The sequence below is a fragment of the Barbus barbus genome, assembly GCF_936440315.1.
Source record: "Barbus barbus genome assembly, chromosome: 7".
In the NCBI taxonomy this organism is placed as follows: domain Eukaryota; kingdom Metazoa; phylum Chordata; class Actinopteri; order Cypriniformes; family Cyprinidae; genus Barbus; species Barbus barbus.
In genome coordinates this window covers 27,065,515-27,081,142 of record NC_136735.1, presented here as the reverse complement: position 1 = coordinate 27,081,142, position 15,628 = coordinate 27,065,515, and the positions used below count along the sequence as shown (strand labels likewise).

Here is a 15,628-nt window from a genome sequence, read left to right as displayed (position 1 = left end):
ATTGGCTCTTTCATTCAGTAGGCGGGGCTTCCTGCGTTTGAGCGGCCATATTAAGCGTGGCATTTTTCCCCATTCAAAACTATAGCAGTGGCGTGTCTTGGGTATTCTTGTTATGATATAGCTGGGGACTACTTTCAGGCGCTGCGTAATATCATTGCGCCTGCTGCACCCATGGACCATAATCAAGAAACTTTAATGTATGGCAGCAAAAATTAAATTAAATATTACGCCGGAATGAGAGTATAGTTTCTAGCCATATCGGCCTACAAAATCGCAGCTTTTCATTTTCCGTCGGTCTTAGTACATGATGTAACTACAGAAGAGTCAAGTTTTAAATAGGAAAATTATTGAATCTCTTTGGTCAATTTTGAGCGAGATGCTAATGGTCTAATCCGCTTCAATGATCTATGCTAAGCTAAGCTAAAAGTGCTACCGCCAGACCCGGAGATCGGCTGAATGGATTCAAAAACGGTAAAACTCAACTGTTTAACTCTAGGGGGTTGTAAAATGAGCCTATTTCCAAAAAAAGTGGAGTGTTCTTTTAAAACTTTGCTGCTCCTTTAACTAAACCAGCCTTCACTGACTCACACAATAGCATGAGTTTGGGAGCGGGACTATCTGTACGACCTATGGTTTGAAGAGTGTTTTTTTTTTTTTTTTGCTGAAAATGCTCACTTCATCTGATCAAATGTATATCACAAATATATCTTCTGTCATTTATAAATTCACTTCTGATTTGATACATGCTGTATATATTCATATTTACATATGAGGCCTTGTTCAGACTACTGCAATGACAAAATTTGATAAAAAAAATTTTTTTATCTTGGGCCTACTTTGTCATCAGTATCTAAAAGTTCTCTGATATTCTCTGCAAGTCTTCCTTTAATATCACATTGCCTATTGTTATGTTACCTTCCACACACAGACCTTCACTCCCCTTTCTCACAGTATCTTATACATATCAATGAGATTATCATATCAAACAAAAACATCCACATGTTCACATGGCAGGGTTGAAAATACCCACACGCCTTTGTGTTTGATGATCTCACAATACATTGTTTGAAGTGCACAGTTCTCTCACGCAGTGTGGTCTGCAGAGCTACTGTCTCTAAAGATGAATGGACTGCTTCATCACTCTTTGATAGCATTAGCTATTAGCCCAGGCTTTGATTAGTACAATGACATTAGCCTCCTACATCCACATTGTCGCCGATATGAGTGGGTGACAGTGAAACCTCCACCACAGAAGCACAAACCGAGTCTTATGAAGTGCTTCAGGGTGCTTGTTAACACATTTTTGAATTCAAGATTGTAAAAGTCAGTTAAGACAATAATTAAGCACAGTGCTATTGCTATTAATAGCTAACAAGAACAATGAGGCAAAGTGTGAAGTTTAAAGTGTAAAGAATAAAATGAATTTCAAATAATAATTATGCATATCATGAATGCATATGCATTGCTCTGCTCCCACTCCCACAATGCAATTGGCATATATATGAGTCATTCTATAATTTAGGGCACATTTCATATCACTGATGAAATGTAGTGTGTGTGCATATTTATATTGACTATTTTCTTCAGAAAAAAGAACATTTTGATCACATTATTATAAGTTTCCTCTTGTTTATTTCAATATTTTTTTTATCTAAAACAACCTATTGTCATGGATATTAACTGATGTCAACTATGAAAATAATAAAGGTTTGGAACAACATGAGGGTGAGTAAATTAAGACAGAATTTTCTTTTTTGGGTGAACTATCCCTAAATAATTTTGGTAATTGAATGAGATGTTATGCAATTTTTAAGTTTTATTTTATTTATTTATTTGTGCTGGGCAACAATTAATCGCTATTAATCCCATCCAAAATACATGTTTTAGTTTATATAATATATGTGTGTGTACTGTGTATATTTATTATGTATATATAAAGACACACACACACACAATATATATATAATAAATATTTTACATGTATATATTTATATTCATAGAATTGATATGATATATAAATATATTTAATATATTTATTATAAACATATTTTTCTTTAATATATACATATTAAATATACACCGTACAATCTAATGTACACAAAAACTTTATTTTGGATCTAATCGTTGCCCAGCATTATTTGTTTTGGCTTTGTTTTTTGGAAAAGCATATCGTTTTTGTACTTTTCTGTGCATGTGAAATGTACTCCCAATTCTAGGATAAGCCATATGCATATTAGTGACAGTGACTGTCCCCATCACATCCAGTAATATGGGCGATCCCTCCTCTTCTTCATGCACATATCAAATGAGCCTTTAGAGGGTGTGGTGGGCATCTAACAACCTCCACATCTCTGAAGCCCATAGGAATGAAGGCATCTCTGTCTTTCTTCATCAATCAGTTTTTCTAGTGTGTCTGCAGTCCCTTTTTTGTATCTCTGCCCCTTCTCTCTTTCTCTCTCGCTTTCTCTCCCAATTGATGGATTTGCGGTGTAGTTAAAACACATGCAAATGAGACAGCTGGCATCACACAAACCATGTGACCTGTCAAGGTGGGGGTGGGTTCAAAGACTTGCTGCAGCAGGGAACCCCCTTTACACACATGCATGCACCCTCCCTCACTCGCTCCCTGGAATAATCCCTCCACCTCCTTCATGCCACCTTTCTTTCATTTTTTTCTCTGTCTTAATCTGAAAGAAAAAAAAGGAGCGCCAATGATAACCGAACTAAGTCTGGGATCTTCACTTGATTTATGTTCTTCCTCAGTGCAAATGTTTGCTTATGCATGAAGCTAATCACATATGTGCACCATGCTCAAACATGCACATATGCCTGTAGAAACTGGCCCTGTGTGTGTGTGTGTGTGTGTGTGTGCATGGGAGAGTTTGACAGGATCAACAGCAGGTATCTAGCAGTAGGTCTGCTACAGAAAGGCTGCCAGCTCGCACACACTCACACAGACACATTCCAGCAGACTGCCCTGGCCTTGTGAACACAGCCTTTTGCCAGGCTTCTCTCTCTCTTTGGCTCCAGATGATGGGTGCTTCTGTAAAGCATACTTGATGTGAATGCATGTGTTTGGTTTTTTTTATTATTTGTTGGCTGCTTATCTTTATAAGCATATAATTATGAGTATTATTAAAAACAATATATTTATATATATATATATATATATATATATATATATATATATACACACAGTGGTGTGAAAAAGTGTTGGCCCCCTTCCTGATTTTTAATTTTTATTTTATTGCATGTTTGTCACACTTTAATGTTTCAGATCATCAAACAAAATTAAATATTAATCAAAGATAACACAAGTAAACACAACATGCAGTTTTTAAATGAAGGGTTTTTTTTATGAAGGAAAACAAAATCCAAACCCACATGGCCCTGTGTGAAAAATAAAACACTTCTGTTTTTATTCTTCTGATTCAATGAGTTGACAATACGCTAGCTGGCAGCTCTCTGAGTGACACTTCTTTTCAATGAACTAATGAGGAAAAAAACAGATAAAATCAAATATGTATTCTTCCTGAATTAACAAAAATGATAAAGCCATCACTTATGCGCCATGAGGTTTGGGACACAAGCTTCTGCTTCTAATTAAAAAGACACAATGATTAATTATTGTCTTTTTTGCTTTGTGGATACATTTGCTGCCTCGTGAAAAAACTCTTTGTTTTATAGCCTTTGATCCACAAAATCCCAGAAAAGAACAAACAATAATAGAGCAGAAAAAAAATTACATTGTGTTTCAAGTTTCAATTAATTAATGGTATACAGAGTCTTGAATCCAAAAACACACGATGCTTGTACATAACTGCCTTCCCACACCAACATTCGATTCACTATATAGTTTAATATTTTCTCGTCTCCCATTCTAATAACATACAATTCAATTAAAAAATAATGTACAATATTTATTAACTGTGAAATCAACACATGAAGTAGCTCATTTCCCTGAGAGATTTGGCAGGTTCTGGTCATTTTTATAAGTTTATGCTGAATGGAATCATAAGGGTGGAGTTGTGTTTTATTCTGTGGTAAGGAGAGATCAACTTTGCAGTATTTAACAGTGGTTTGCTGTGTGTGGCAGTGCAAAGCAGATACTGCAGATTTGTTGTTGCATTGTTGTTGGGTTGATGCTGTGTGTTTCAAGACTGCAAGACCCCTCTTAAGAAGCTGCTGTGTTAAAGGTCCGAGCAACAGGGTTTCGGCTACCTGCACAAAAGAAAAAACATAGATGGTATTATATTTATAAAAATCGAAAAAAAAAAAAAAAGATCAATTTAATTGAATAAATGCAGTCATTTGCTCTCACCTCTGGGTCCAAAATCTCTCATGTAGCAGTTAGTGCAGTATGGCTTCTCATCGTGCTGCATACACATGTAAAAACAGGGACATTAGAGGAAAACATATATGGCATATATGACAATGTAATCATATATATATATATATATATATTTACCTCTGCATGCTGACCAGCCGTTAGCTGTCTTTTACACTTGTGACACTTCAAGCACAATGGGTGATAATCCCGTCCCAATGACCTCTTCTTCTCACCTGCATGATGAATCAAAGGTCAAAGGTTAAGCAATCAGCCAGGTGTGTTTACTGAAGCTGGAGTTGGTTTGGTTAGAGTCAAGGGAGCTGTTAAAAATCATGATATAATTGTATACGGTGGTTTGTTTATGTGAGTTTTGTATGGAAGCCGCAGAATGAAAAAAAAAATGCAACTTTCTTGGAAAACTGACTTCTCAGAGTTGTGAAAACTCAAATTTGGGAGAAAAAAGTCATTTATGAAATAAAAAAATTGCAATTACCTTTTAATTTTTTTTATTCCATGGCAGAAACAGGCTTTCATAGTTTGAATAAGCTTTTATTTTTATCATTTAAAATTCAAAAGGTGCCAATTTTAGTAATTTCATTATTTTTATTAGCTTTTTTATATTTCTATTTTGCTTTTACTGTTATACCAATATATTTGAACACAATACTGACTTTTCTGTCTCATATTTCAAAGGGCTAGTTCACCCAAAAATGAAAATTCTTTCACTAATTACTCACCCTCATGTCGTTCCAAACCTGTAGGAACTTCGTCGTTCATCTTCGGAACACAAATTAAGATATTTTTGATGAAATCTGAGAGCTCCCTGCACAACTGAAATGTTCCCAGACCCAGAAACGCAGTAAGGACATTGGTAAATCAGTCCACCTGACATCAGTGTTTCAGCTACGAGAATACTTTTTTGTGCGCAAAAAAAAAAATTATTCAACAGTTCTTTTCCCCGAGTTACAGTCTTCTGCCATTTTGGAGATTACCACGACACATGCATGCTTTTTCTTGAACGTAAACGATGCTGATTCTGGGAACATTTCAGTTGCGTTGCTATCTATGGAGGGTAAGAGAGCTCTCAGATTTCATCAAAAACATCTTAATTTGTGTTCCAAAGAAGAAAGGTCTTACGGGTTTGGAACGACATGAGGGTTGATCAGTAATTAATGACAGAATTTTTATTTTGGGGTGAACTACCCCTTTAACTACCTCCTTTAACTCTTTTTGCTGATTGGTGTATGTATTTTTCCTAAAAAAAAGTTTTTTATTATTATAATTATTCTTGCTCATCCTCTGAAATAACAAAATGGCAGAATTGAAAGTTGTCCCTTTCTTCGTAAGTTTTGTTCTAAAGTTTATTTGTGGTTCTGTAGATTTGCCTCAGACGTCTATTGAATGTGCAATACTGCAAAGTATCTTTCTTTTTTCTTTTCTTTTATTTTACATATTGAGGTATGGGTTAAAATTATTTTCTGTTGTTTAAAAAAAAAAAATAATAATAATTATATTAGTTATAATCACACTCTCCTTTAATAAAGAAAACAAGAATCTGAACTTAGATTTCACACTTTAGATTCCTCAATCTTTCGATTCCACATTCATTTTGAACTGCATTCCTATTCTCAGTTCTATGTAGGCTAGTCTCTCGTAGCCAGACCTTCAGACTGACGGCTGAAGGTCTGGAATAGATGGCCGGTTTCATTGGCCAAGGCCCGCCCATGAGGCCGTTTGACCGACATGCCAAACAACAAATCATAGTTCGTTTCGTTTAGCGTCACGTTTCAGGGCGTGGAAATGTTGCCACAATAACAGAGTGTGAAACTCTCGGATGTATTTTAAAAATTCAATGCCGCGAACTTTAAATATTTCACATACTTTTGAAAATCCAGTGTTTAGTTGACTCTGATAAGCATTCGTTGTCACGGTTGTAAACACGACGGCTTTCTTTCATGAAGGGGTTTGGCGCCATGGCATCTTTGTTTCCCAGCGGACCGAAAATAAACTCGACACTCGCGTCTCCCGGAAATCTGGTTTAATTCAACCAGTCAGATGACGACTTTGACATTCCTGAAGTGTTTCCAGGAAAGTGTGCCATATGAATCAGACGTTTAGCCAACGTTCCGTGGGGCGTGATGTCTGAGGCTGACTATAGGCTAGCTATTACCCTTTCATGTGGCCCAGCATGAGCCCTCCTACTGAAACCCTGACCTTAACCATTTAACAGGAAACCTCTAAACCGAACCAGGACCAGACTAAAGCTGAACCTCCAACCAACATCTTGGGTCAGCTTTTCTTCTCCAACAACTGCCTGCAGTCTAGCTCAATAACAGAGAGCTTTTTTCTTCGGTCTGAAGCTGACTGGCACCTACAAGATTTTTCTGGCCAAAGTCTCAACTTTCTTCAACTGTCCATAGGTTTCTGCATTGCTATCTGCCAATTTAAACAGTCAAGCCTCTCTCGCTCTGTCCTATTCCACTTCCTGCCACAGGCAGACACTTCCTGTGCTCGTATGACTCATGTCGTGAGATGGTGATGGCGGTTAGAAAACTGCAGACTGATTAACGCTGCACAAAGGCATTGAGATAGAGGCATACACAAACTTAGTTACACAACAAGGAGTTTGTTTTACCTAGCGTAAAGGCAGAAACTAAAGCTAATTTGAAGTTAGCCTGCTCTGCTGCTAATATAAGACATTATCGCACAACTAGACATGAGAACACACAACTTGAGCACAATATAATCTAAATACAACTGAAATACCATAACAGCAAGTCAAAAAAATGGGGACTTTTGAGTCAAAACAGAACCTTAGCTGAGGTTTTGCAGCTAAACACAAACATACAGCAGCTCAATGCTTTACATTGATGCTTGTCAGTGTTGATAACTACATTAACACCTATTTCTACAACACTCTGCATTTAACGCAAGACGTTATCACAGAATTATAGCCTACATGCAAACTCACAACTTGGGTACAGTATAATCCAAATACTACAGAAATACCACAACAGCAAGTCAAAATGGCCACTTTCAGGCCAAAACAGAACCTGATCCGTGTTTTTGCAGCTAAACACAAAGCATTCAGCAGCTCCTCGCTCTAAATTTATGTTTCTCAGTGTTGATAACTATATAAAACCTCAAAATCATCTTAATCAGTATGCGTTAAGCATTTTAAAGATGTATCCCTCCGACCCCAGATGCCACTCACCAAAATAAACAGGCTTCCCACATATAGGACAGAAGCTCACCATGGCTGTAGCAGATCTCTAATAGTTTGTGATGCGTGAGATACAGGAAATATGTGAGCGTCTCAACTGTGACAGCCTTTTGGTACAGCAAAGGATGTGGCAAGAGGTGCAGTGACAGGAAGCAAGAAATGATTTCAAAAGAAAATACACTCAATTCGAACAGTCAGATGACAGAGAGGAGGAAAATGTTGGTCAGAAGTGTGTGTGGGTGCTGTGATATGATGAGTCTGTCATAGCGGGGTTGGACTTAAGTCAGTCTTGCTGTTTTAAAGACACTTCACACTTCTGCTGTGGTCAGTCGTTGTGGTTTGAAATCAAAGATGATGCTGAGGGCCGTGTGAGGTCATCAGACTTGTCGGAGTCGGTTATGAAATGAAACTTGAGGCTTGTTTGTTGGATGCGATTCAAAGAAACAACAGAGAGGGAGATTGAGAGGGACAGAGAGAACGAGAGCGACACAGATGTCAGCCACTCGGATTTCATAGGTTGTCATGGTCGCCGCTTCGCAGCCCCTCGCCCTTTTTCATCCTCTTTCTCTCCATCCAAAAGATTAAAAAGCTCCAGTGTGGGAGAACAGGAGTTTAGGAGAAACCCAAAACTGCTGCCGCACACACAGAGAGAGCGATGACATCACCGAAAGGCGTTTGATTGGATGAGCACAGAAAGCCGTGAGAAGGAGAGTCATTGAAGCTGAGACTGAGAGCGTGTTTTGTGTATGTGTGTGTTGAGATATAAAGGATGAATAAGAGTCTGGCTCGAGCTGGAATGCACTATTGCCCTCAGTTTAGCATGATTTAAACACATACACACTACTCCTCCACAATGTGTGAGCTGGAAGGGAAAACACATAGTCTTCATTTAAATAGGATGAGCTTTGTTATGGTCTGCGTGTCTGAACAATTCAATGTGGAATTCCCGCATGTGATTAATAAATAGCCTAGTAAATGCTCAGCTCCAACTGAAAATGTATAGATTTTGGACATTCAGATTCTAATGCTTTTTGTATATGAACGTAGCCTATGTGTTGCCTTCACTTTGTCACTATTTAAAACAATTATAGCATGTTGCATTGTTGGAGTTTTTTAAAAAGGCAATAAAAGGGCAGCTTTACTTTTTTTTTCCCTATCCTATATTTTTTCCTCATTAAAAATATTTTTTAAATCATGTGCATTTATATAGGACGAAGACTCCAAGACGTTGTTTAATAAAAGCTGTTTTATTTTACATGGAGCAGTTGCCTCATAGAAGCTGGCATGTTGACAGACACTTTTGTTATACATTCATCATAGTTTGAACATATTTTATATGTCATCGGCTACTGAAAATATACGCATTTGCATGATGCTGCATCCATTTCAAATAAATGCTGTTCTTTTGAACTTTGAATTCATTAAAAAATCCTGCAAAAAAAAAAAACAACACAACTGTTTTTAACATTCATAAAAAAAAGTTTCTTGAACACCAAATTGGCAAATGAATGATTTCTGAAGTATAATGTGACACTGCAGACTGAAGTAATGACTGCTGAACATTCAGCTTTGTCATCACAGGAATAAATTACATTTTAAAATATATTAAATTTGAAAACAGTTATTGCACATTGTAATAATATTTCACAATATCACTGCATTTGTGATCAAATAAATGCGGCCTTTAAAATAAAACATAAAAAATAGGTAGTGTAGTTCCACAGGTGTGTACACAGAGGGTTAACTAAAGTGTGTTTCTGTTGGACAGGTGAGGGTCAAGCATGAGTCTCTTCTCAGCATTTGGTCCAATGGTTGCTCGACAGTCTTGTGTATACTGAACCAACTTTAGTGAGGGATAAAAAAAACATTTCCCATCAAGCCTAACTGGGAACTTCACCAAACAGCAGAGTCAGAGCCCTGTCCACATGAGCGCTTGTTCACACAGACCGCACACACACACACACACACACACTCTAGCGTCTACTGCCAAACTACACAGAGAAGAGCAAAACAGGGTTAGAGGAAGGGAGGGCTTCTCTTTCTGTCCTTTTTCATGCTGGTTTGGTTTGGCTCTGACAAACTAGCCTAAATCCTCTTCTTTCTGGCTGAGAAATGGAGGAGAGGGGATAGAATAAGAGTAGGGGAAAGTGGGGTAAGAGTGTCGGCCTCTTAATCATGCAAACTGTGGACAGTTTCTGCCAGGTGAATACATATTTAGAAAGTACCAAAATGGTAGCTGTGGGACAAAGTGAGTCAGATGCTTATGGGTAAGCATTGTCAGTGAAATATTACAAAATACTGACCTCCCACCCCCTTTTGTATTAGACCTTTGTAAAAAAGTGAATAATATTGTATGCAGCAAAATAAAACTTTAGTAGTGTACATTACTACAGGGGTTCCCAATTTTTTAATTCCAGGAACCATCTAGAACTGCAATAAATAAATAAATTAAAACTTAAAAAAATATATTCTCTTTAAGTTGATATTGCTTTTATTTCCCTTGCCATATTATTGACAGGCTTACTACTTATTAATTTCATTGCATTACTCTTATCTAGCATAACTACACAAATGAGAATAAACATGAACAAAGAATTTTGAGGTGTACAGATAAAGAGAGAATATATGTTTTGCTTTCTTGCAGAGTAAGTAAGAGCAGCCTATAGTTATTTTGAAGTAACTGAACTTCTGTAATTGATTATAGCCACTCTAACCAATTGTGTACCTACATTTCACTGCTGGTTATACTCTGTATAATTGTGTATGTGACGAATAAAACTCTTGAATCTTGAATCTCTTCTTCATTTTGATTGATTCAAAATGCTATCTCCTGAGTCTTTTTGAATGATTCATGAAAAGTTTCTATTTATTTGACCAAAAAATACAGTAAACACAATACTATTTTGAAATATTATTACAAAAAATAACACTCTAAAAAATGCTGGATTAAATACAACCCAGTGCTGGGTTGTTTAGACCCAGCGGTTGGGTTACTGCCCAGAAGGCTGGGTTAAACATTTAACCCAACTGTTGGTTGAAAACAATCCAGCATGTGTTCTGTCCAATATTTATCTAGCACTGGCTTGTATTTAACCCAGCATTTAATTTAACCCAGTGTATATGAGTGCATTTAAAAAAAAATTTTTATTCCTGTGACGGCAAAGTTGAATTTTCAGCATATTAGTATGACTTCGGAAGGACCATGTGACACTGAAGACTGGATTTTAAATTTGAATAATGTTTCACAATATTTCTAATTTTACTGTAATGGTGTGCATAAGAGGCTTCTTTAAAAACATTCTAAAATCATATTCCAAACTTTTGACTGGTACTGTTAGCGAATGGAAGATCATGATTAGTATTTATAGAGGTTTTGCTGTTATGGGTATTTGCTTTTAAAACCCACTTCATACAATACTGACAAGCATTAATAACATGTCATAAACCATGTTTATGTGAACAGTATGTGGCATGTTACGTTCCAGAGCCGCACGCTTTAGACAAGCTGCCATGTGTGTGATGCATGAATGAATGTGTGTGTGTTATAATGTTCGTAAGTCTCAGTAGGTTTTGGCATGACATCCATGGGCAAAGAGACTTAAAAGCAGACAGCGAATCTACGGCCGACGTACCAGAAATTTGGCAAACACATTCGATCTCTGATGATAACAGGGAAGACGCAGCACGGGACGCCTAGACCAGGATCCCACTATCTCTGCTCCAAAAGACATCACAGCCATTCCCAACTCATCTGTCCCAGCCAACTGGTGATGTCTAACTATTCAAAGACAGCTTAAGACATCCCAGCTGCTATACCAGAATGCACCATTTTTGAAGAACAACGATAAAACTTACTTTTAGGCTTTGTAGACGTGTTTTTATGTTTACAGGCCCACAGAGGTGATTAAACCCAGGTCTTCCACTAATTAATGCTGACTACCAACACCCAAGTCGACGCGTCTTAATCAAAACCGGCTTTCAGCTTACAGTGTGAAAATGTGGTAGTTTCTAATTGCATTCAGAAGGGAGAGCGAGTCAGCCAGCAGAACGAAATACTCTTAAATGTGTTGATTCTTGCCTTTGCATTCTTGCCATTTCTCTTCAACCTTTTTCTGTCTTATAGTTTTTTCCCCCTCGGTTCTCATGCGAAGCAGCCAATGCCAATTCCCTCACATTTGGTTTGGCTTAAACGCAAGGAGGCCGGCCGCTCTCCTCCCTTCTCCCTCTCTCATTTCCTGTGTTATTTTCCTTCTTTCTCTCGCTCATTCTCACCCAGCTCTCTTCCTCTCTCTCGGTCTCGCTCGCTCTCTCTTTTTTGAGACTAGTCACACTGGTTTTAGAGGGTTCCAGTAATTCCTTTGTCCTTTAAATAAATAATGCAAAGCACAGCTTCCTCTGGCTTATGTGCGTATACATATTTCACTGCATTACAAAGATCTCTTGATTAATAAAATCTGCCTGGTCAAGGTTAAGGAAAAAGGGATTGGGCACAGTGTAACAATTGAAAACATGAAACTACTGTAAAATATTAATCAAGTGTTAATAAAAGAGTTGTGAAAAGCACGTTTTTCACCATGTTTAATATTGCATTAGATCAGAATCCAAGCGCATGTTAATTTTTAATTTGAGCGTATCAGCATTTTAAATCATCAGCCCTGCCTGAATTTTAATTATACCTGAATATTAGTGAGGAATCGTATGCTATACCCCCCCCCCCTCGCCATCTCACCCTTTGTTTCTCCTCTCTCTCCTCATACAGCTGGCGTATGCTGGGTGCCCCTCCCCCACCATTTGAACAAACCAATAAGAGGGCCTATTGGCCGAGACCCCCCCCCCAAACCCCTTACACACACTCACACACACCTCCCTACCCCCATCCTCTCTCTCCCCATCCCCCTATCCCTCTCTCTATCACTCCCCCATATTTCCTTTCAAAGCAGCCCCTCTTGCTGCCATCTCTCGCCCAATCTTTAAATTATCACTACAGACACGCCTACTATAAGTGCAGTATCTTTTCTATGTGCGTTTCAACATAACCAGGAAAGATCTTACTCTTTACAAATAAAGAGGTAATAGGACATGCATAAAATGATTTCTGGGAAGCATATGACTCGCATGTGAGTGTGTTTTCAAAAGAAAGAGATAAAAACAGTGTGTCAAGGTGGGATTTGAAAATGGGACACACACCCACATACACACTCATCACAGCTCCTATGTGACTCATTGAAGACTTCTTGAAGAAAAATGCATGAAAAAAGATTAAAAAGCCATATAGCCATATATATATAAAAAGCCCTTATAACCATATAGGACATACTAGTACTACTATAAATGTGATACCTAGACTAAATTACATTAATCCAAGACTAAGAAATTAATCTAGAATCATCTTTCTTAAAAATAAACAACATACTGTTGTCAATTTCTTAAAAATCTTGTTTTGTCTTGGTCGACTTACATGTCCACACCATTGGCACTGGCCAACAAGAGGCGTGATCAGGTTTAAATGTCCAACAAGCCCTAGAGAATGGCCCGTGTTAACCACTACAGGCGAAGCAAATCATACGTTTACATAAATCGAAAAAGTGCAGGGCATATTTAAGTGAATGGAGGCAGTTTACACGAGTTGTCAAGATAAATTGGAGAAGCATCTAACATTTGTAAATTATTCACGCGTTTCCCCTTCAGCGGCGCATCTCTCTAGTTTGCATTCCCTTCAGTGCTCCAACTAGACCAGAGCAATAGAAACACGATAGATGCCATATAGGCAGGACCTATTTAATAATTTATTATTATTATTATTATTATATAGAGTTAAATAGATAAAGAAATAACTATTTTCTAACTTTATTTTTATTTCAAATGTATGCCATTACACATAACAAACACATAACAAACAAAATACATAAGATAAACATGTTAAGAACATAAACAGAAAAAATAAATAATGTTTCTTACAGTTGGACAAGAAGAGTAAAGAATAAAACCAAGTGAAAGTGGTAAAGACATTTTTTCAGTCTAAAATTGTTTACATTTGGAGATGGTAATAATTATTTGATTTTAGCATTCCTCTTTAAATCAAGCACTAATAAGCAGGCTATATTTAAATACAATAGAAATACAGGGGTAAAATAAATGTCATTATTTGCTGTTTGAATTAAAATGTTTCTTATCTTGTAGTGGGAAATGTTGTAACAACAGCTCTGTTTGTACATTAATTACAGTAGCCATAATAAATAATATGTCTAAAATACTCTCTAAACTACTTTTATTTGTAGAAAAAAATAAACAATTTGGAGACGTAAAATTGCACACACACATCTTAAGCTGCAATGTAAGTTTAAAAACAAAAGGTGTAGAAATGACACATGATTTACCAATTGATGTTTTCATTGTTTCCCGAGGGATTTCACTTATTAGATATTGGCGTTTGTCTTTGATTTCAGTTGAACTGTGAAGTGGGCCTCATGCATGTATAATTTGAGATTCCTCTTCATTATTGTGGTGCGTGGCTCTGTGCTCGGCTGCTCTGGCCTGCAGTGCTGGAGCTGTGAGATCTCGCTGATGGTCTGTCACATTATTTCTCACTGACACCGTCTGAGTGCAGGAGATCAGCTCAAAAACACACAGCTCCGGGTGAGGTCCGCTTTTTATTCCATAGTTAATATATACACGCGTTTCTTTGAGTGGGGGGAGTGGGGAAAAGAGCTTTTTTCCACTGGTGTAAATATAATTAGGGACTTTTGAACGCTTCAGCTCTCGCTGATCGCTACAAAACACAGTTTATAAATATAAATGTTTGTCAAAACCCAGGCAGATTCATTAGCGATGAGCGGCCTGTTCGGGACATGTGGCCCTGGGGTTTTAAAGGACGTCCAAGGCTTTATTTGTGGTAGTTTTGTGAGACTAAAGGCAGATGGTGGACTAAAGCCAGCGCGACATTCACTGCTAACACAAGCTAATACATCTCCATGGTTTCACTGTAAATGCGATTTAAATCAGTTAAACACTGTCCGGAAAAGTAAGGCGTGTTTTTATAGAGTATATCTCCGTCTTATGTGTGTTAGAAGAGCGGTAGACGGACAGTATTAGAGGTATTTGTGTGTTTTTGTGTAGCTGGGAGCTAACGCTAGCGGTTCACGGAAGTGTGTGATAACCAGCTGCTCTCTCCTATTTATATAGTTTATTTATTGACTGTATTCATCATAAACACAACGCACGTGCGTGCTGTGTTGTGTAGCGCATCGCAGCTAGTTTTGTGTTGTTTTTATTTCTTCTTTGATGTGATTTGCCTTGGGTTCGGAAGTTTGTCGTTTAAAACGTTTTTAAAATGCTTTAGATATCACAGAAGCCGCAACGAAGGCTTTTATTGATCATTTTATAATAGTTTTGTATGTAGAAAGTAGGACGCGTCTAGAAGGAATGAAGCTAGTAGAACAATATTTACTAAAATGTTAATCTTCAGTTATTGCATCGTCCCACCTTACTATAAATAGCGAGGTTTAAAAAAAGACTAGTACATGTAAATTTTATTTTTAAAGTTAAAAAAGCGAATTAACTTATTGACAGTTTACATTTAATCAAAGTTTTTTTTAATCAGTAGTAGCTTGTATATAGAAGCAAAAAAATATACCAATGCTCTCCAGTGATGCTTGTAACATTGTCACTATTTTGCACACTGAAGTTCTGTCAGCCACAGCTGTCTGATTTTAATGTAAATGTATTGTTTTTGGTTCTAAATGCTTAAATATTTTAGCAACTCTCTTGTGTTTTAAGTTCTTTTTAGTTTTATAAATGTTTTAATAACACAAGTTGTGTATTTGAATGGTGCCTATTGTTTGTGAGCATTTTAATGACCGAGCTGTGTTTTTTTTAAACAGTGTTTTTAATCTGTAAGTGTTTTCTGGCGTGGAATTGGAGAGGAGGAAGCGAGAGGGGGAAATCATATAAGCCAAAAGGAAATGCCAATCGCCACTACTGGTCATTCAGCGTCTCGAGAGCCCTGCGTCTGTTCCCCGGACCCTGTCCCCAAGCGTGCTGATTTATGCGAGGACGCAGGGGCCCAGCCAACGGAA

At 37.4% G+C, this 15,628-nt stretch overlaps 2 protein-coding genes across 2 annotated transcripts in view; one reads left to right on the top strand and one right to left on the bottom strand.

Annotated features, from left to right (window-relative positions):
• Positions 1-3,249: 3,249 nt before the first annotated feature.
• Positions 3,250-7,790, bottom strand: LOC306872479 (cysteine-rich protein 1). Its single transcript, XM_079421050.1, has 4 exons — positions 7,545-7,790; positions 4,469-4,563; positions 4,322-4,376; positions 3,250-4,221 (listed from the first exon to the last, which is right to left on the bottom strand). Exons 1-4 carry the CDS (start codon positions 7,585-7,587, stop codon positions 4,175-4,177), a joined length of 240 nt encoding a protein of 79 aa, XP_079277176.1. The 5' UTR covers positions 7,588-7,790; the 3' UTR covers positions 3,250-4,174.
• Positions 7,791-14,107: 6,317 nt separating this feature from the next.
• The window catches only part of LOC306872658 (E3 ubiquitin-protein ligase RNF38-like), a 30,378-nt gene continuing 28,857 nt past the window's right edge, over positions 14,108-15,628 (top strand). The window contains 2 exon segments of the mRNA XM_079421327.1: positions 14,108-14,189; positions 15,434-15,628. Coding sequence (XP_079277453.1) covers positions 15,515-15,628 — 114 coding nt within the window. The 5' untranslated portion in view covers positions 14,108-14,189; positions 15,434-15,514.

What these genes read in the sequence shown, in the direction of transcription:
- LOC306872479 (XM_079421050.1), bottom strand. Translation starts at nt 7,587, where the DNA reads ATGGTGAGCTTCTGTCCTATATGTGGGAAGCCTGTTTATTTTG. An exon ending in TGGGAAGCCTGTTTATTTTG is followed by an intron (nt 4,564 to 7,544) that starts GTGAGTGGCATC and finishes TTCATCATGCAG; the next exon opens with GTGAGAAGAAGAGGTCATTG. An exon ending in GAGAGATTTTGGACCCAGAG is followed by an intron (nt 4,222 to 4,321) that starts GTGAGAGCAAAT and finishes TCTTTTGTGCAG; the next exon opens with GTAGCCGAAACCCTGTTGCT.